This window comes from Chaetodon auriga, chromosome 2 (assembly GCF_051107435.1).
Source record: "Chaetodon auriga isolate fChaAug3 chromosome 2, fChaAug3.hap1, whole genome shotgun sequence".
NCBI lineage: Eukaryota > Metazoa > Chordata > Actinopteri > Chaetodontiformes > Chaetodontidae > Chaetodon > Chaetodon auriga.
The window spans coordinates 19,762,804-19,784,331 of record NC_135075.1 but is presented as its reverse complement, the minus strand read 5'-3'; the positions used below and the strand labels follow the sequence as shown (position 1 = coordinate 19,784,331).

At 42.2% G+C, this 21,528-nt stretch overlaps 1 protein-coding gene across 3 annotated transcripts in view; it reads right to left on the bottom strand.

The window, feature by feature from the left end:
* The window catches only part of vgll4b (vestigial-like family member 4b), a 38,770-nt gene that overhangs the window by 6,366 nt on the left and 10,876 nt on the right, over positions 1-21,528 (bottom strand). For 2 of the 3 annotated variants that reach the window (XM_076739592.1, XM_076739600.1), the window contains one exon: positions 7,319-7,565. In XM_076739592.1, coding sequence (XP_076595707.1) covers positions 7,319-7,565 — 247 coding nt within the window. Of the gene's footprint in view, positions 1-7,318; positions 7,566-14,763; positions 14,973-21,528 lie in introns of those variants that run through there. The other variant, XM_076739584.1, reaches the window with a different exon arrangement.

Sequence of the window (21,528 nt, the reverse complement as noted above, 5' to 3'; positions counted from 1 at the left end):
CATGCCAGGGATCAGGCATTCAAAACCCACCCTGTGTCTTTGTCTCTCTTACTCACCTCTCAATTATCCTCAGGGTCGCAGCTGGGGAGAGAGGGAGAGGAGGCAAAGGGCGGACGGCGAGGGCTACACATGAGACATGGGGATGGGGGTGGTAACAAGGGCTAGAGCTGAAGAGAGAGGCTTGCCAGGTCTGGGGCTAGAGGAGAGGATGAGAGTTAGAGGTGGGAGAGAGTAAAGAACTCTGAGACTTGGCACCTGCAGTGGGTGGGGGGAGACGAACTGAATAAAACAAGAGGCAAGAGGAGTGGAAAGAAAATACAGGGGAAGAGGTTGGGGACGCAGCTTAATCTTATTTCACAATAAATGTTCACTGGGTTACTAACCACTCTTGGATCAAGCACCAATACGGAGTAAACACCGCACAGCAGTGCAAAGGCTCGCACTGAGGTGGGGCAGAGAGAGACGGGGAGGGAGAGGCTCAGACATAATAATGTATGCATACAACAATCAACTGAGCTCTCAGTACCACAGTTTTGACTCACTGGTTCTCATTTTGAGCAAAAAAACTGCTAACTGACATGACTGTCCTGCACAGATCTTTACAGAAAGATGGTTTCCCTCAGAAAAGCGCCATTCTGTAGCACTGTGATATGAAATGCTTGTATGATGTTCAAAACTCCAAGAGATTGGTCAGCATATTTCCAAATGATCTAGACGATTGTGGCACGTTTTACCTGCTGGCAGCTCGGTAGGTAGCTAGTAGTTGAGTGTAAATGACTTGTAAACTGGAGTCAGAATCTCTCAGTTAACTGTTAGGCTCTGTTCAAAATCACTCCCTCGTTCACTCATTCACTACTCTCTAGATAACGGATACTAAATAGTGAGCAGTAAATAGAGATGGATATATTTACACGTGCAGAATGGCGCATGGTAAATATATGGCAGCAAATAGGGCGTTGTTTTGGACACACAATCAATCTGTAATCATTGTTAAAGGAAGATGTTGATTATAATGCAGGATCTCACTACATCCTGGCAGAGGTCATCCCTACAGGCTTCAAACATTAATCCACAACATCTGTGTTGACTTTTGATGGATTTTAGCGTGTAGGACGGATTGAAATTCATAACATGTAAACACTTTAGAGTGTGAGGTTGAACTACGGGTGATTTCTTTATGAGAGCAGCCAAACATACTTAAGTTTGATGTAATATTTATTCATGGCACAGTCCTTGTTTGGTAAAGTGAGTGCATTTTGTTTCCCTTACCTAATTCTAGATTGATTTCAGACACGCTGTACGTCAACACATCAGAAAATTCTCACAATTTGATCTCAACAATCATTTTGTAACATCATGGAGGACCTCTGTGTTGTGCAGGCTGATTTTTCTTTACTTTTTGGTCGACTTGTGAAAATGAGAATCGTGTGACTGACATCACAGTGGACAGCTTGACACAATGAAATAAAGAGCAGATATCTATTTGATTCTATTTTACTAGAGTCTGGGTTTTGTGTAGCCTGGCATTAGTGGTCGTCACTGTGGTGGGCACTCACTGACAGATCCCTTAATTTAAAACCCAGAGAGTCCAACCCTCGATACATAAATGATATAGTCATATATCTCGAACAATATTACAACACTCAGATCTGTCATTAAGTACAGCCTTTTAAGTAACCATTCATATGACACCCTGTCTTCAACTTAACCTCAAGTTAAAGATCACGACCATGACCATGTGTTTGAATGACTTATAGAGAAAAAAAAAATCTGCTGTAGGCCTGTATTCCTGTAAAAATCTGAAAACTTGTAATTTGTTCTTGCGGGCTTTACAAGCAGCTTTCTATGACCTAACTTGCCTAATTGCCACAATGGAAAACTAAATAAAACAAATATAAACATATGAACCTAAGACTTTAAAAATATGGTTTAGTTTTCAAAAGTGTGCCAGGTTTAGCTCTACAGCAGACTGCCAATTTAGTGAGTTAGCTATATTTTACTTTGAGGCAAAGATACAGGAGCTATAAAAGTTCTACTCTTTTTCTCACAATTGTGCTCCCGAGTCTTCAGAGAAAACCTCACTGCAAATCTTTGGTTGGGCAGAGGCGAGGGGGGGGGGGGGGGGGGGATACACACACAGGAAACATCTGGGAAGAATCAGGGCGTTAGAGAGGAGAAGATGACAAAAAAGAAAAAAAGCAGAGGAGGATGAAGACTCAACCACAGGTTACAACCAGGCCCAAGCTCTGCGAGGTCTGCAGAAACCCACAAAATGAACACACACACACACACACACACACACACACACACACACACACACAACCCTGGCTATGTATGCGAAGTATACAAACATCTCAACACAGTTTACTCTGCTGAGTCCAGGTTTTAGTAGCAGGACTAAGCGGAAGTGAGCAATAATATTTGAGTCCTTTAAAATAGAATAGTAAAAACCCAGAGGAAATAAACCAAAGCAAATGTCATTTACAGACTGTTCTAGTTATATATCAACTAATCATACTTGACATACTACAGGCAATATAAAACGTGACATAAAATTCATGAAAACGCTAGCTTAAATCATTTATTATGCTTAATATCTAAAGCAAGCAAGACAAGCTCTCTCACCATTTCCAAACAGTCGTTTTAAATGTTTCAGATTTTCACTGGTGCAGAAACACTGATAGAAATCGAGCACATATCTGACAGTGAACTGACTGCAGAGAAAGAAAACTTAAGAAAATCCTTTGTTATTAAAGCTGGGACAGATCGGATATGGGAACTACCACAACAAGAAGGCTAAGAAAACAACATGTGAACACACACACACACACACACACACACACACACACACACACACACACACACACACATTGAGAAAGACAAAAAAACCCCACATGCTCTCCCTCCTTTCCTCACATACTACATAAATAGTCCTGTGTAAAACAAGAGGGTAACAATGACTTCACCAGGCTTGGCCACGCTCACTCACACACTCTCTTTCTCTTTCTCTCTCTTTCTCTCTCTCTCTCTCTCTCACACACACACACCACACACACACACCACACACACACACACACACACACACACACACACACACACACACACACACACACACACTCTTCCTCTCTTATTTTCTCCCCATTTGGCCAATGGAGAAACTTCCATGAGAACAACTCACTGATGAAGTTCCCAGTAGAAAGCAGCTGCAGTTTCTGTATGCTACAATACTTACTGCAGCAAAATGACCAACTCAGAGTTGGTCTAATGCAAAAGAAAGCTTACATACTACTGTGAAATGCACATAAGGTTGATTGAAACCTCTGAATAATCCAGCTCCTATGTTTGATTTTCTTAGTGAAAAAGGGAACAGGGAAGATGTGCCCCAAGCAGTGACTGCCAGACACTGTTTGCTGAAAACATCACATCAACCCATCAGGTTCGTCACAATCTGACTCGGTAATTATGTGTTATTGGTAATTTACAGAACAAAACATCTCACAGGATTTTGAAAAACACACATTATGGTCACAATGAAAGACAATAAATTCTTAATTTTGATATACTGCCCGGGGGGGGTTGTATGTCTGCACATCTGAGGAAATCAACAAACTTCACACTCAGCAATCACATGTAACCTGGCTGCTGCAAATACACTCTCCTGCAGTTATACTCCCCAATTAAAAGCCTGTGCAAAATCTTGCTGTGCTCTGTGAGTGGCTGTTATTCTTAAGGAGGGACGAAACAGCTGAGCAAGAGGACTTTTATACTGGCAGGTCTACAACTGCAGAGTGGCAGGCAGGCGAGCAGACAGCAGCAAGCTTCCAGCCCGCAGGCTCCACTGGACAGGATAAGGCTTCTTTGTTCAAGACTCCTCCTACTCCTCAGAGAAAATGAGAAAGTAGCCCCTGCTGCCTGACAAGGAGCCCACACACACACACACACACACACACACACAGAGGATAGATGATCACAGATTGGCAACCACACATGCATGTATGGACAGGACACACAACACATGTGCATAACTGCACAAACACATGCAGACTCAGGGCAGACATACACATCACGTCCACGCATCGGCCTGCTACGGCGACAGCCAATATCTGCAATCAGACTTTTATATGAAGAATTTACCATGCCATAAAGTTTTCTGTGACTGTGTGTTCTGCGTGACTTCACAGCAAAAACTGAAAGAGACACTATTAAAACACCAAGTCTGCCGAGGAAAACATACTCGCAACCACATTGTTAAATACATAGGCTGTTGACAAAAGCAAAATCCATTCATTTATCATGCCTGTTAATGCTGTCCCTCATTAAAAGAAAGAAGCCTGAGTTGGTTCAGAAAGTTCTCTTTCTCTAACCCCATCCTGTGCCTCTCCCTAACCTCAGCTTGTTGTGATTGGACAACAAAGGAAACCTGAGCTTCCTCCTTCATTGCCTTGCCTCAAGTCTCAAGGTGTCAGGTGTCTGTCTGCGTCAACACTCACCGAAAATATGACTGAACTTACAGACGAAAGAAAGCCAACTACGAGCAGATTGACAAAAACGCACCTTATTTAGCAAATGTCATAGTCAGCACACAGGAAAACTGCCATGCAAGCAAAACAGAGAAAGAGTTAAAAAACAAAACAAAAAAAAAAACAAAACAAAACAGGTGAATGAAGACAAAAGCTTCTAAACATGCAGGAACAGTCAACACAGAGCAGAGCAATCAGTGCAGACAAAAAAAAAAAAAACAAGCTACACAGACAGAAGCAGCCAGCAAAATCCAACAGCTAGAATGGTGTCAGGTAACCATCTCCGACATCTGAACTGTGTGCGCGTGCGTGTGCGTGCATGCAGTAGGGGGTTGCAGTGGTTACATTTTCTGGTTTTCTGTCTAGCTTTTTCCTCTCAAGAAGTCCATTGTTTTCAAATTAAACCCAATCATTGTTCCTTCAAATGACAGATGAGTTAAATGAAGCAGAAAGCTCATTTATGTCAGATCAAGGCAGGTTGACTGTGAAGTACCTCGCCGTGTTTTCTATAGAGGCTGTTTTTACCTTCTATTTTTAGCTTAACTTTTTCTGTAACGACAACCCATCATTCTGCACTTTAGCGTAATCACTGTTCTTTGGACAGGCACAACAGATCAAACAAGGAGGGAAACTTTTCAGAGGCTGACTCTGACTGCAGGTTTCAACAAGTCACTCAGCAGGTACCTCTGCCAGGGAAAGAAAGCCCTCTGAGAAACCTCAAATTAAACGACTAAAAATAAGACATATTTAGGATGGGCCTTCGGCAAATAGGTTTCCAGGATGAAAAATATCTTGATGAGCCTTTGTAGAGAGGCCTGAATTTAACTTCAAGTTGCAGCAAGTCAACTAGCAACTGACTTTTCTCGGGTAGAGATTAACCTACAGCTCCAGGAGTCAAGTGACTTCAAGGTCACAGTTAAAATGAAGATTAAAGAAAGGGATTATGGCTTATCGCAGGTTACTTCTAGGAAACAATCATGGTACAATGAGCAGTTTGAAAAGTCGCAGTCGTTTCAGTTTTACTTTCGCAGAACCTAATTTTAACTACACAAAATGGTTGTATTGAGAAGCCGTGGCAAGGAGTTGCGACACCAACTGAAAGCTGATATGACAATAACTCCCATTGTACAGGGCAGACCGACTTACAAAATAAAATCCAACTCGTGATACGCGAGTAGGAGCATTTGGTTATCAATGTATGCAGCACTAAACCGCATCGTGCATGAAAAAGATCTCACAGAGTGAAAAACAACTGAGACAACAGAATAAAACACTAAGGGGGAAGATGGATTTACTGCCTTGTTTCTCTGAAGAGTATAATGGTAATTCTGCCACCACGGACACATCCATAACAGAAAACAAGATGACTCTGCACAAATGTCAAGACACACAAGATAATCCCTTGTTATGTGAGCCCAAACGGTCACAAGATGTAGGGACAAGGACCCCCCCCCCCTCGTGCCACTAGAACAGCTTGATTCAGAAGTCAGATTCCTACCTGGAAGACAAGTCGGGCAGAAATATCTCTGCCCTGTCACACAGGCAAGTGAGCATATACAACTTCTGCAGTTACTTTTGTTGTGGTAAAAGCCCTTAACCAATTCCGGAAATGACGGGGCAGGAAAGCAGAGTATTTAGCTTTGTTGTGAAGTGTTTGGAACACACTGAATATCCAGATCGCTCTGACAGAAGAATGGAATGATGTTGATACTTTTGCATTTGCTGTAACTCTGGTTCGTCATTGCACTTCATTGTAATTGCTATGAAAACAAGCTGACTGCAGCTGCAAACTTTCCAGAGTTACCTTTAAAGTCTAAAGGTGTTTGTGCCAGTGTACACAAATGACAGTGTGTACTGCATGTGCATCCACATGTGTTTGCACATGCTTAACCACATAAGTACACTGCCAGTAACAGTGCTTTACTCTTAATCCAGGGCTTCCAGTATACCGAGTGCATCCAGGCGTACTGTGTTCCATTGTGTCACCTCATAGCCATGTTGACTGACAAACAGACGACTGTGATGAAACAAGTGACATAAAAACATCCATCATTAATTCGTAACATTACTCTTACTTCAGTAACAGGACATATCGCTTAGAATTAGCATGTATGCAAAACTGTACAGCTCTACCTAACACCTCCTTGACTGTCTGCAATAAATAGCAACGACTGGAGTCCCATGACCGACTCGGTCGAGCTGAGAAAGAGAGAGAGAGAAAGAGAGAGCTTTGACTCCACCGCCCCTGGCCCCAGCAGTCCTTCACAACTAATCAGCGCTCCAGAATCCCTGGAATCTCTGGAAGTGGGAATGTGGGAACGTTGGAGATGTGAGTAATCTTTCTGTTGTGCAGTCCCTGTTTCCAAGCTTCCAGAGCTCTGCGGCTATAAGGAGAACGCTGTGGAGCCAGCTAAACCTGGCGTAGCACCCTGGAGTCCAAACTGGGACTTCTGAGAAAGGCTGCCTGTGCGCAGCTTCACCAAGCGAGGAGCCCGCAAGCATATGGCCAACAGTAACACTCGTCAAGTCAAAAAAGTCTTCTTTTAAATCCAGTGAGTTCTGTGTGTGCATATGTACGGTCGCTTCTAGGCACCAAGGTTTGTGTGTGTGAGAGACAGAAAGAGAAGCAGACAGAGAAGAGAGATGTGGAGTATTAAAAAACTAGAGATATTCTTCAGTAGCAACCTCAGGAAATGAGCCTCTAGAAAATAACTTAAGCTCAAGGTCTTTGTTATGGATTTTATTTGAAAGTGCCTGGTCACCCATGCAACAACAGACGAGTGGTTCTCAGTACTCACAGCTGTGCAGCAAACAGTCGGCTCATCTTTGCCACGTGCTCGTTGTCGTCCATGTCGCTGTCCCCCTGGTCCCCACTCAGCTTCCTCTTGGTGGGGCTGATGGGAGGAGGACCTGTCCTGTGGCTGGAGATGGAGGAGATGGAAGATGAGGAGGATGATGACGAAGAGGAGGATGAGGAGGAGGAGGAGGAAGACGAGGACAGAGACAGGGACTGGAGTCTGGGGTCCCCCCTCAAAGCTGCTTCACCTGAAAAGGACAGCGAAGGGGACAAAAAGATGGAGAGGAGGCAGTTAAAACTGAGAATGTAAATATCAACACGAGGTAGAGACGAGGTGAACTGCACCTTTACACAAACTAAAGCCAGAGCAGGCTGAAAGGAGCTGTGCTATCATACAATCTGAATATTCATGAAGTAACAGTCCACTATACTTTTGGGTATTTCAAACATGAACTGACACTGCGACACTGTTGCCGTCAACTCACACGCTTACACTTCCAACACGGTGCTTAGCCATGGATGTGAATTATGGTAATTAGTCAAAATGATGGTATTTCCAAGTAGAAGGCAACTGTTTTATTGCCACTTTAAACAAGTTGACCACAAAAACTACTTCATGACAGTGTTACTGTACAGGCTGTGTTCCAGCTCAAACTTTGGATTTTGTTGATTTATACCGTTTGCTGAGTGAGGCACAAACCTCTGGCATAAGCAGAGGAGTATCTGGTTGGGAATGTTTTGGAAGAAATAGTTGTGGATGGGTTCTGCATAAACGTGTGTGTGTGTGTGCGTGCGTGAACTATTTCTCTGTGTGTGTCTGGCTCTCTGCTTTCCTCCAGTCTTGTCCTGGTACAGAAGGCCTACAGAGCTGTCAGTGAGTGGGAGTAAGAGCAGAAGAGAATCAGGAAAACTACCACTGGCTCTGTCTCAGCACGGGGACTTTCCACTGCTTCGGCCTCATGTATCTGTCTGACTTTCCCAAACAAAACATAAAGCCTACACCAAAACGCCCATTTCAACTCACAGCCTTCTGCAGAACTACTCCCATACTCAACACAACGCTACACCGACTAGCCGCTCAGCACAGTAGAGACTTAATCATTCAAACTGTCTTGTATGCTATGTTTGTGTTTATTCTGCTATGCTTCCAAATTGCATTACTTACAATTTAGACAGGCAGTCATAAATAAACCAAAGGCAGAGTAGCAATGAATCTGCGGGACACTGCTCATTTTTTCAAATTCGCATTAATTCTGCGGATTTAAATGAAGAGTTTATTAGAATACAAGACTTTATTTTCAATATTAAAAAAAAGGAGGAGGACGTCTCCTGTCAACAGTGTTCTTTTGGAGGTGGAAACGACGAATTTCGGATGCATGAAGTCATAAAATCTGTGTGAAAACCACTTTATAAACCGATCTGAAAGAAAATTACATCATTAAGCCATTCAGAGGGCTGCGGGGCTCAAACACACACGCTGAAGCACGCACCCACACTGACATGGCTTTGTAATGTCACAAAGTGTGTGCTCTATTCCCCCACTGTTCCTCTATGGATGTGTACTTTTAGCATGGCCTCCCAAACACAGCAGCACCAGCTCCTCTCCTCTCTCTGGCATGTTCCTGCTCGCCCCACTGTGTACCATGGCAACAAGGATGACATCATTGTTTTTGGCAGGACAGAGGGGAGGCAATAAAAGAAGAGAGACTGTGACACCACACCGGCCAATCAGGATCCAGGACACATAATAGCTTATCAGAGGTTCAGGAATGAAGTGCTCAACAAGGGGGGAAATCTTTGACTGTTTCCCCTGCAAACAAAAAATAAGACATTTGGCTGTATTTTCAACACACTGCTGATCTAACTGCTGCTGAACAATGAACCTGAGCAACATTTCACTCAGCTGCCAATTAGGTGCACCTATTTAAAACTAATGCAGCCCTGCGAGAAATCCCACATTCATGAAGGTTGTGACGTTCAGTTTTTGCTCTCTGAGGTTTAAAGAGATGATGATTCAACCCTGTGATGCAGTTTGACCAAGAACTGAACGCTGAGTTAGACTGCATTAGTTAGTTAGGTATACCTAAGAAGTGGGTGTATAGATTTATTTCTAAAACTAAGTTGTGTAAGGCATGCCTCTTTCACCACGACAGACTCTTAAAAGTAAAATGTGCTTATCGGTGTAAAATGTAACACAGTGATATTTGCAGAGCAGCAAGCAAAATGAAATAGATTGGCAGACGCACAGAATTACAATACTAGAAAAGACCCTCAGCTTTGCTCTCCTCATCTGTCTTTTGTGCAGTTTACCTTCAGATCAAAAGACAGACGGGAACAAGGAAAGAAGCCAAGTACTGACACAATCACCGACAAGTAGACATGCAATGCTCCGTGTGAGAAAATTAGCTGCAGCTATTACTGTATGGACAAGAAATGCTGACTGCCATGTATAATGTACATTTGTTCAGTGCATAAAGAACACTGGAATATTACAAGAAAATGTTTTTTTCATTTGCACAACCAGCAGACGGTGTAAGAGGGCTGTTGCACAGAAGTAAAAGTCCACTCTGTCTTTTCCCTTCTCTGCTCTCTCAGTTCATTAGGTCCACATGATCAAAGCCCATTTCTCTTGACAGAACTTCAAACAGCTTGGAATCAGGATGAGATTGGATTACAAACGGAGGTGAACCTCTCCATATCTCCATTTCCCTCTCTCCTTCTCCCCTCTCCTTTCCCCCATCAGATACTTAAAAAAGATGAGTCCGAGCATGTCCTCTTCTGTCTCTGCAAAGCAGGAAAGTGATTATTTTTGGCTGAGTTTCTCTGTAACCTGAACTTGCCCCTCTGGGTTGCCTTTATTTTTTAAGCCCATAGAGGTTTTGGGCTTTAAATACTTGAAAGGACACACAAAAAAGCCCTTCCACAGAAGTTCTTGTCTGTGTGAGCTGAACTTTTAAACCGGATGTTAGATTGGTTTGATCTCTGGCAGAAAGAGGAAGAGAGAGCAAGACAGACAAAGAGGGAGAGAAGTTGACAAAAGTACATGGCTTTGAGGAGGTTTTCAACCTTGTTTATTTTCTCCTGCTCAGCAGCAAAAAGGGACAGTCAGCATTCCCCTGCACCCCTCAATGCCAGGCCTACAACTGATAGCGCTTTACAGAAAGAGAAAGGGAGAGCCGGAGAGAGAGGCAGACACATGGACAGACAAGCAGAAAGAGAGTCTGAGAATAAATCAATGCCACAACTGACACAAACAATCATTTCCAAAAACATAATCAACACCACAGTTTAATACGGTCGGGAAACAATGATTTGAAATTAAATGGGAGCAATCAGGTTGGTGTGGGATTGCAGGAGATTGGTGTCTACAGTTAGCAGTTGTTAACAACTTGGAGTTGTTGATAAGCAAAAACCATCAACTCATCAGTTACTGTGACAACAATGTTAATGTAATGATGTGATTACCTGTATGACATACTGGGCCCTAAAGGGCACACAGAGAGGCAGACATTCACTGGGTTGTCCTAGTCTTCAGCAATGAGACCATGGTTTGACTCCTGTCCTCCTTTCCTGCCATGCTACCTGGCATCATAAGCACTGACTGCCAGCACTTCAAGGCCAACTACAATATAAGACCTCATTACTGCTAATTAATAACTGAATTCTGCCATGCACGCATAAGTTTGGGTACCATTGGTGATTCAGCATGATTTGCCAGATCTGGTTCTCATTCGAAACCAATTTCCAATTTGCAAACCTGCTCCATCCATAATCTTCTGCCTAGGGTAGGAATCTTTGGGCATCTCACAAATCAATTCTGATTCATATACGATTCTCAATATACAAAAGCAATTCTTGACTGAATGAAACAGGGGCACTATTTTCAGTGTCTTACTCCAGTATACTGTGTGCCAAACCATTCACTGGTGTCCACTGAACTACAATATGAAAAGTAACTGCCAATTAAATTAAATGATGCACATCCTTTTCCTTCAAAAAAAGTTGACGGTATTAATGAAAGAATTTGGAAGGATCTTACAGCCCTCTGCTTGTATGTGAATAACAAAATGAGGGGGTGAGGGGGGGCTTTGCTGTGGTATGAACGTTATCTCCAGTCGTGGAGAGCAGCCTCTCTGCTGCACCAGTGGCTCTGGGGAAAGCCACAGTTGCACATGTGAGCAGGGGCAGGGTTTTCTGGGTGAAACAAACTGAGCACCAAGTTATTTTCTCCACCTCAGTTGGTTGAAGTTGTTTAAAACTAATGAGTGCTGGTCAGCCAGCCTCGTTTGTTACTGGTGATCGCTGCTCCACTCCACTAATGTTAGTCTCTGAGTGGAGGCGTAGAGAGTTCAAAATGTAGTTCACATTCATCCCACAAAAGGTTATTATTTTGACAGTTAATTTAAAAAATAAATCCTTGTAACTGCTGCCTTTTTTTTTGAATATGAACTACAAGCTAACTCGAGCGTGTGCGCGCTGTAGAATGTCCAGGTGCTGCACTACTCGTGCAGTTGAGGTCGGTATTTTTTGTTCCAGAGATTACGATTTGGGAATCGATTCTGAATTGCAGGAGATAAGAACTGATATTCTATCGTGAATTGTTTTGGGGGGGGGTTTTCAGCCACCCTACTTCTGACACATCCACCTAAACCTTGGCAGTCAAACTAAGGTCAAAATCGGTGTTACCATAACCCAATACTACTATACTTTCAAATGACTAAACCACAGGAACACCTCTGTCTGACTCTTTTTGTCGTATCATTGCACATTCATGCACTGGAAAAGTCACATGTATGAAGATCACCGTCTTATACTGAACTGTGTCAGTGCATCAGCCCAAAAACAATAGATATGGATGAAACAGTCCCATTTATCTTGTTTCTTGCTTTCTTTTATGGCATCAACAAGATGTGTGCTGTATGCCATTTGACATCCTTCCCAAAATCAGCCTGATCCTCAAATCATTAAACTTCATATAACTGGGGAGGTCCATATAGTGCAAACTTGCAAATGATATCAACCCCAACGATTACATTAATATGGTAATTCAAACGTGTCAGACTGTGTAGTGTGCATTTTCAATTATCTTTTGATGTATATTTTTTTAAATAGGCCACATGCTGCACGAACACATCTAACACTTGTCTTGATCAGGGTTCATGTGTGAGATAATAAGTGTTACATCTACATGTGCCACACTAAAGCTCTTGGGACAGCGTACCAGTATAAATGTGCATGTATGTGTGAATGTGAATGTATGTGAGTACGTGTGCTCGAGCATACAACAAGTCACAACACACACACTAGCACAAAGCTCTTCCAACCCCTTCTTGGCTCAACATGTTTGAACATGAAGAGCCTTTCTTTCATTCCTTTTACTGATTGGCTCTTTCCCTGTCCTTTTATCTATGTTTTCTTATCATGAGGCACATGATGGAGTCAGATTTTAGCTCTGTCAGCAACAAACAACACACACAAAAAAAACACCCAAAAAAACAAATAGATGGGCCTGCAGAGATGTGCTTCCAGAGACAGAAATAAAGCTTTGTGTCTATCCCTTCAGATAAAAGACACCCAGGGGATATAAGAGTATAAAAATACCACTAAAAAGTAGTCCTATATCCTCTTTACTCCTGTAATTTTCTTTACTGAGACAGACTGGATGAAACCCGAGAAAGGTGAAGCTTTGCAGGGACACAGAAAACCCTTCTGATTGGCTTAAAGCCCAGGCCAGTGGCAGTCTTATCTGCTATACCATCGCTGCACTTAAGTGAGTTTACTGTCACTTATTTTTCACCAGCATTGCATGTGTGTCCAAACTCCTGAGCAAAACTTGAAAAGTCACATGCCTAAAAGCAAGAATTGTACCTGCAGACTGTCAAACAAGAATTACAGCAAGAAACACAACCCTTTTTTCCTGCAAAGCATCAGAAATAGACAAAAGTACAACTTTGTTGAAAGAGACCTTAACCAGATGTTAACCTCTTTTTAAAAAAAAAAACAAAAAAAAAAAACTCATTTTCTACCTGCTCCTATAAAATGGTACCTGGCCACTTGACAAACAACCTTAAAATGGTTTTCAGTCACACAGTCTTAACAAGAAAGCTATGACAAGCTCATTATATGCTACATGTAGAGGAGCACAGCAGCAGTAGGTGAAAAATAGGCACAAGCGAAGCACAGAAAGACTGAAAAGAAAGCCTTTTGATCAGTTTCTCCTGAACATGTTTTCCTTCGTGTTGCTGCAGCTTTTGTATTTTTATATAAAGCAGCCTCGAATTGAGACTAATTAGTCACCACTATCAGCAAATTTATAATCCTGACATTTATTGTTAGGTTCTGTGCAGAACAGAAATGAACTGCATGTAAAAATCTTACAATTTCACTCACAAAGTCACTTCAGTTGGACAGCTGCAGACCTGCCTATTTTTGTTTTTGTTTTTGTTTTTTGTTTTTTGTTTTTTTGGCTTTCAGTGCAGAAGTTGATTCTGCAAGTTGAAGTAGCAATCAAGGGCAGAGGGACGGAGGAAGGCACTTGTATTTAGCCCCCAGAAAGACTGGATGATATTACAGCCCCTGACATGTGAGCACAGAGGACAGGAGCTGCATTACTCCAAAGTCAGTCCCTTTGCTGAGACATGGAAGCTCCTGCTCCGTGCCTTCATGACATAACACGAGATCGTACGCTGCTCACGCTTGAATAAACTTGTGGTCCACACTGCACAGATATGTAAAGAGAAGAAGAGAGATCCCAGACCTCAACAAAAACATGCAAATTTAGTTTGATCTACTGCGTTCAAAACACTAAACAACAGCCTGTGTCAATCCATGAGACTACATTTCAATTAAAGGCAGACATTTTCCCACAATTATGACAAATACAGGAATGCAAGAGGTTGACATGAATAATAGAGAGCAGAAAGTCAGAATAACTGGACAACTAGTAATAGAGTGAGTCAACCACAGGAGGAGAGCCATGAAACCCACACATGGCTAAGCGCCGCCGTGTATTCAGCCGTTCATCTCAAACATTAAGCAGGTCTTCCTTTTGAGTCGGGTTTACAAACACGCTTCCAGTTTGTCAACAAATAAAAGTGTTAGCATGGCTATACGTGGAAATGAATGCTAACGTTAACGACGTTGCTAACGGTTACAACTACGCTCCACGGAAAAATGACGTTCGTTGGCATGGACGTCGAAAAGTTAAATATGCTTTTAGCTGACAAAAAGAAGTCGTGTAAAAAATCGTGTACGTGTAGTAAAACGTACAACTTTTAGCCTGCAAGGCTTGTGGAAGTTAACAGCTAGCGTTAGCATGAGTAACTTTAGTTAAAACTTCGACCAACGACGTCGCTAACGTTAACTCAGCGTAACGGCAGCGGCCACTTCGAGGGTTTAAAAACAACCGGAGCAACACCCACAAGCAACCCAAACCCTCCGCTTTACCTTCGTAGCAGAGAATACCGATGTTGTTGTTCATCTTGTCCAGGTACTGGTAGTTCAACAGGTCCATTTTCGTTAGTAGCATTTATCGAGTTTTTACGAAAAAAAAGGAAAAAAAAAAAAAAGAAAAAAGCTGCTTTTTTTTCTTCTCTCAAGCGACGGTCAAAAAGCTAAAGGCCCAGCCTCCAACTTTACTTTGTCTAGAAACCCCCTTAATAAAATAAAAACCCCGCAGAGAGGACAGAAGAGGGATTTCCGCAGCTACTCTGATTAGTTTAAGATACTTTTTTTGACACACGCGTAAACGTATCGCGGCGATAAAGGGCAAAAAAAAAGAGAGTAGCGTCAGTTCTCCTCACAGCCAGCTGTAAGTCGACTGCACTGACACGCAGGCTATGCTTGGTATGACTCCTGCGCTGCACCAGTGGTTTCCTCTGCTGCTCACAGGGGCGCACTGGGCATGCTCGCTAAATCCCTGGAGCGCCTCAAATATCAGGGATGTTTTACGCGCAAGATCAGCCCCTCTAAACACATCCAGAGAGAAAGAGAGTGGCGAGAAAGAGAGAGACCCGAAGAGCCGCAGAAATGCCGAATTGAATTTGAAAAGTATCACAAGTCTCAGTGTTGTAGTTTTGCCACAGGATGTTAAACATCGCAGAGATCGTTGAGGTGCAATAGAAGCCCAAGAAAGGAAAATAAAAGTGACAACTGAGGAGATTAAAGGTACCATAAAAGTACGTTCAAGTTGCTGTGAGTTTATGACAAGGTGCGAGTCCCTGCAGGAGTATTATGAGAATAATAAAGCGACAGCACAGAAGTTTTAGGGCTTGACAAGTCGCTTTGGATTGACTGTTTACAGATGTGGAAGAAGGGAGCTGAGAAACAAACAGACTGAGGGAAGGAAGACATTTTTACAAATCACTGGAAGGACAATGAAAACAGAAAAACATGCTTCCTTTTATGGGGTTTCTGCTTATAAACCTGGCAAAGATGATGGTTTGCCCTCAGTCTACTTTGTTTGTGTGTGTGTGTGTGTGTGTGTGTGTGTGCATCTCCTTACAACAGAAACGAAAATAATATAACAGACTAGGGACTTTTCTTTATACCACAGTGATACCTCAATTAGATATATGGGCATAGTAACAAATGTGAAAAGAATATATTATATAACCTATATGAAAACAAATATGTGTAAATTGTCTATAGCTGTCTTATAAATGGATGGAAAACAAACTTCACTTCTTTCTTCTTCACTTCTTTTTCAGTGTCTAAAAAGTTACCAAGGCCCAGTGAAGTCTCAGAGTGGTTCTCTCCTGCCCCCTGGTGCTTGAGATGGGCTCTACACAGATTTTATCCTCAGTACAAAAAAAAAGGGGGACTGATGTGGAAAGACCAGGAGGCAAATGGGATGAAAAGAGGAAATAGATGAATAGAACGTGAATATGACTGTCATCAGATTACATGGATTGTGTGGAAAGAGCAGAGAAGAGTTTCCTCCGGGGTATTTGACTGAGAACATAATGGGCAGGGTGTGGCTGTGCTTTAGAGTGTGAGTTTACACAGAAACACGCATTTGCCATGTGTGTGTTTCACCGTGACGCATACCCGTAAAACACACATACCGGGAAGTGAGAGGTGTCACTACTTTTCTACCTGCTATGTTTGTTGTTAAGCACCAAAACACCATGACAAATTCCTTGTATGTGAAAACCTATTCGGCAACAAATCCAATTCTGATTCTGATACCTGAAACCTGCAAACTCAATGGATTAGATTTTCAAGTCAGTCAAGTTAATGTACAGTATTCTCAAAAATAATAATAAAAAAAAATGCATCCAAAATGAGAAGAAATCATTCGGCAATTCTACAAAAAGAGAAATCAGTGTGTGAAACTACGCAGTGCTGCATTCCAGCTCTTTTCCTTGGTAAGACTGTTATAACCAAATACAAACAAGCTGAGCACAGAACAAGGAAAAGCAGCAGGAAACAAAATTAAGACAAACCAAGAGGAAGAGATCTAGAAGAAGAGATAAAGCTTTCAAGGCAGGTGGATTTATTTTTCTATCCTGAGCTTCAGGCGGGTTAAAAACACTAAATTCATCAGGCAGCGACCTCTGCCTCACTAAAACAGGCCTCTCCTAACTTCTAACACAGCTCAAAACTGGATTAACAGACTAATTATACAGAGGGCTTGTTTACCCCCCCACCCCACCCATCCTCTCACGCACACACACGTAAGCCACGACTACAAAACAAACACCAACACAGTGTGTACGCATCTACACAGACACACTCATCTACCCTTCTCAAACACACATCATTCCACATCTTTCCAAACACCTCCCCCCTTTCTTTCTCGTACACAAGTACACACAAAAGGCCTCCCCCCTCCTCCCTCGCGGCCTCCCCCTCTAACGGTGAACTAAGGAACGTGGTTCTTGTCTCATTGAACTGCCATTGTTTCCAGTTTCACACACAACACGGCTGAGTTCAGACAGAGGGTTCATTCAGTGCTGCTGCAGCTACTACAGCCGCTGCTGCAGGTTACAACTGACTCAGAGGCCCAAACGTCTCAAAGGAAGAGGCCTGAACCCCCAGTTTGTTGTCTATTGCTGAACTCATATTGTATCAAGTGTGTGAAAACGTACAGAAAAAGTTGTTCCAGGAAGCAAAAATTGAATTAAAAAGCTGTAGTAAGACCTCAGTTGGTTCAGGTGCACAGCAACTCGTACATCCTGCAAACAACTTCACACGTTTTCTGTTGGAGAAGACAGCAACAATAGATTTCTGCTTTATTTAGACAAAGCAGCACCATTAAGGGAAACAGTGACAGCGTGTTACAATTATAATGCTATAAGTTATATACATTTATTTGAAGTCACTACTAATGACTATGAAGGAGTTTTTTAACCTTTATCATAACCAGGTTGAGTCCCTCTGAGTTTAGAGACTTCTTCTATGAGACATAAATGGCCAGTGCAGCAGTGAAAAAGCTATCAACAAGATCTGTCAAGTATGAAGAAAAGCAGATGTGATACAAAGTCTAAATCAGTATAAAAAGACCAAGAGGTACCCTCAATACAATAAAGAAATAAGCCTGAAATTATTCAGAGAGGTGACATTTTTAACAGGATGATTCTTTCAAACTGCATTAGTTAGAGTACGGTTACAATGTCTGAATGTTTTATGTTTTAAAGAGGCAAAACAGCTAAATCTGAAGCAATTTTCAGAAAAAAAGGGATATAAAAATTCAGCAGGTTGCCTTGAAAAAGGTCTGAATCTAAAAGTCTGATCAGCATCCACAGGTAGCTCTAGCTTACAACATCTAAACCACGCAGCAGACCAGTCAGACACCATCACAGAGTCCCAGACAGTTCAATGAGGCAGCTCAGCGGAGCTCCCCGTAACGACATAATGGCTCATAATCGACGTAATCTCTTAAGACTGTCAAAGAAAGCTAAAATGTATCATCTAGATGGTGAATTGTTGACCACCTGTGCTTTGGCTCCTCAATTGCCTAAAATGGACTCAGTGTGTGTTTTCACTTTTGCCCAGACTTTGTGTCTCTCATGCACTAAATTAGACGACCGAGTGAACCGAGGACGACTACTACTACGTTTACTCTGTATTTACCACATAGGGCAAGCTTACAAAAATACTAATGAAGCCATCAGGAGTAAAAAAGTGTCACATTATCAATTAAAGTTGACCTTTCCTGATCAGAATGAAACAAATCGTATTAAAAAATACTTGTACTACCAAGTACTTCAGTCCAGTTTAGCCTTACTGCTGGTTATTTGATGCACAACGTGTTTCCCTCTGACTGCTCCATTTGCTACTCATTTGTCTTTCAGTTATCCCAAATACTTGACTTAAAGCTGACTTAAACAGGGGAACACAGTCTCTAACACAGTGTCTTTGTTCTGGCTTGGCATGTCGTAAGACTGAATCAGTATACTAAGGAGATTAATGGTTATACAACAAGTCGACGAAATTCCACCTGTTTCTTCCATAGGGACAGGTTGTTACACATACCTTAGCCTACTGTGGTAATAACCTTTTCTCCTCACCGTTTGCCCAGCGTGACTCAGGAGTAAAGAGCTCGCTGTGAAGCTAATGACCTATAGTGATGTCAGCTATAGGAAAAGGCAAGCTGTAGCAATGCTGTTATTAAAAAAAACCCCTGAAGCATGTCAGACAAACTTCTGTGGAAAAGCATCACTGCATGAACACAAAACCTCATTTTACCAGTGAATAACTCAACTACTACATGCGTGAACTGGTTTGTAGTATCCTCTGGCCTTACAAAATAAGAGTTCGAGTTGGACCTCTGTAATCCGGTTTGATCTCTACTCTTAAAATGAAATAGGTATTAGATCTATCAGTGCACACGCTTACTCACTTATATATCATACATTCATATATTAGCTGTGTGGAGACACAACTGCCCTTCATCTCAGCTGGAGAATTCCTGCTTTCCTCTCATTACTACCTTTACTTACTTCCTGCTGGTCTATTTATTTATCTAATCTATCAGGACAAGGCACAACCGCACCTACTTAATGTCCCGCGGTGTTGAATGTCTCTCTCAACAGGTCTGGGCTTCTCCTGGGAGTAGGTGTGTCTGGATAACAACACACTGCACAGGCCAGGTGGTGATTCATCCTAATTCCTTATTAACATGCTCCAGTGTTGTGACACAAACACTGGCAGAATGAAAGACCGCAGGATGATGGCAGAGTGTGAAGAAAAGACGCTCGACTTGCTTCTGCCTTTCTCACTTTTCCTGCTTCCTTTCTGGCATTCAGCCTTTGGATTTATTTCTGAAATGACCTTTACACCTTGTTGAGGATGGATAAAGGAAGAGTGACTTCTCTTAAACTTGATAATTGATATGAGCTTTAATAATCCGGAGTGGAAGAACAACTGGCTGAGATCACAGGCCAAATACTTGATTACTTTATGGGACCCTCTGTTGAAATACCAACACACCATTACTTTGTTTACACGGTGACATAATGGACTGAAGGCACTCTGAAATATGTTGTCTCAGCTCTTGGTATCCAGGTGGTTCCTTAACACAAACCTGGAGGCAGTAACAGGTTAGATTACACATATAATATAGAGTCACCAGAGCAGGACAGATCTGAAGCAGAAGTTAGGATACTGTACTGAGCTCGGCTTTCTGTGAGGACATTTACATCATCTTTCTGAGCATTCAGAGACAAAATTACACAGCTGCAACAAGACACCCTCACAGAAGGTTCCTGGGAGTGTTCCTGGGAAATATCAGGTTGCTCCACAGGAACAATGACAACAACAGGTGATTGTGTGGAAGTGAAGCTATTCGGTCACTTCCCACCTTTGTGTTTGTCTGTGGAAACCCTGTCGGACGTTAACAAATCTAAGGTTTTGTTTATTATTAAACACCAGCTCAGCATTCATTCACTTGCTGCGGGTATGTTCAATTTCAGCAATTATGTAATTATATCACATAGCACATTATGTTTCCTTTAAGTGAAGTTGCAGGTTTAAATATATGAGCATGATCAAATTCTAACATGGAAATCTTTCTAAAATACTTATTTATTAATCAAGACCATGCAGGGAAGGTAGCTTCTGGTATGATACATACCTAGCCACTAATAGCTGGTACATGATAATCCAAATGTACAATACAAATGTACTGCTTTTCATGTTATAGCCCATCAAAAATCAAGAATACTGTTGTTTTTGGATGGCAAATACGCTTTATAATATACTGTAATATCGTGTAGCAGTGCCACTTACAAAGACTACCACACCAACAGTCATTATGGTTTCTCAGTATTGTTTAATAATCTGCAGTGACAGAAACAAGGTAAACCACCTGAGGATGTGCAAAGAGTTCTGTTGCAGCCATGACATCTAAATCTGTGCTGCCGCTCCTCCTTACAGCCAATCTGTGCTGCTTCTCTTTTACCATTTGAACAAACCATCTCACTCTTCTCTCAAACTGACCTGCTGTCTATCTGTCTCCCCTCAATTTAACAAAGCTCTTCTCTTACAAGGCAATATCAGGCCTTGGCAGCCTTTGTTAGACGTCCATCCCTGAACCTTTTCTCCCCTCCAAATCTTTTTCCTCTCTCTATCTCTGGTCAATGAGTGCTCTCCCTCCTTCCACCTCCTCCTCCCCTCCAGTCTGCATGCCAAATTTCATTTACAGCATACAGAAAACAAACATGATGCAGACTCTGGATGCACTCTCACACGATGCAAGGTTAGATATCTACTGTATGTTATTACAGGTATGCAACTGCCTGGAACGCAGCTCAGATCTGATTGCATGATGCAAAGCTTTTCTGAGCAGCAAGCTGAGACTCGTGTCTCATATGGGAGCAGGAAAGGTGTAAAGGATAGCACGTGCAGAGCAGTGACACCTCTTTTCAACAGAGCATTCACTCTTTCAGGCTAAAATGGCTTATCTAGTGTTCAGATTAAACTTTTGAGGCTGGTCAACGTTTGTTTTGTTGGTAATTCAAAGAAGATAAACCATTTCAAGCACATAACACCAAGCATATCTTATTTCTGGTAATGGAAAATGGTCAGTGCCTCTACTGACCACCAGGACATATGACAACATTCTTCCCATGCTAACAGTTAGCTGGCAACAAACTGACCCCAGGGGCTTATCATTTATTGGCTAAGACAGCCCCTACGTGGGACAGCAGGCTCTGTGCCATCACCACTCATGTTCTGCATCTGTGCCTGGATTTACAGCCTCGGTGC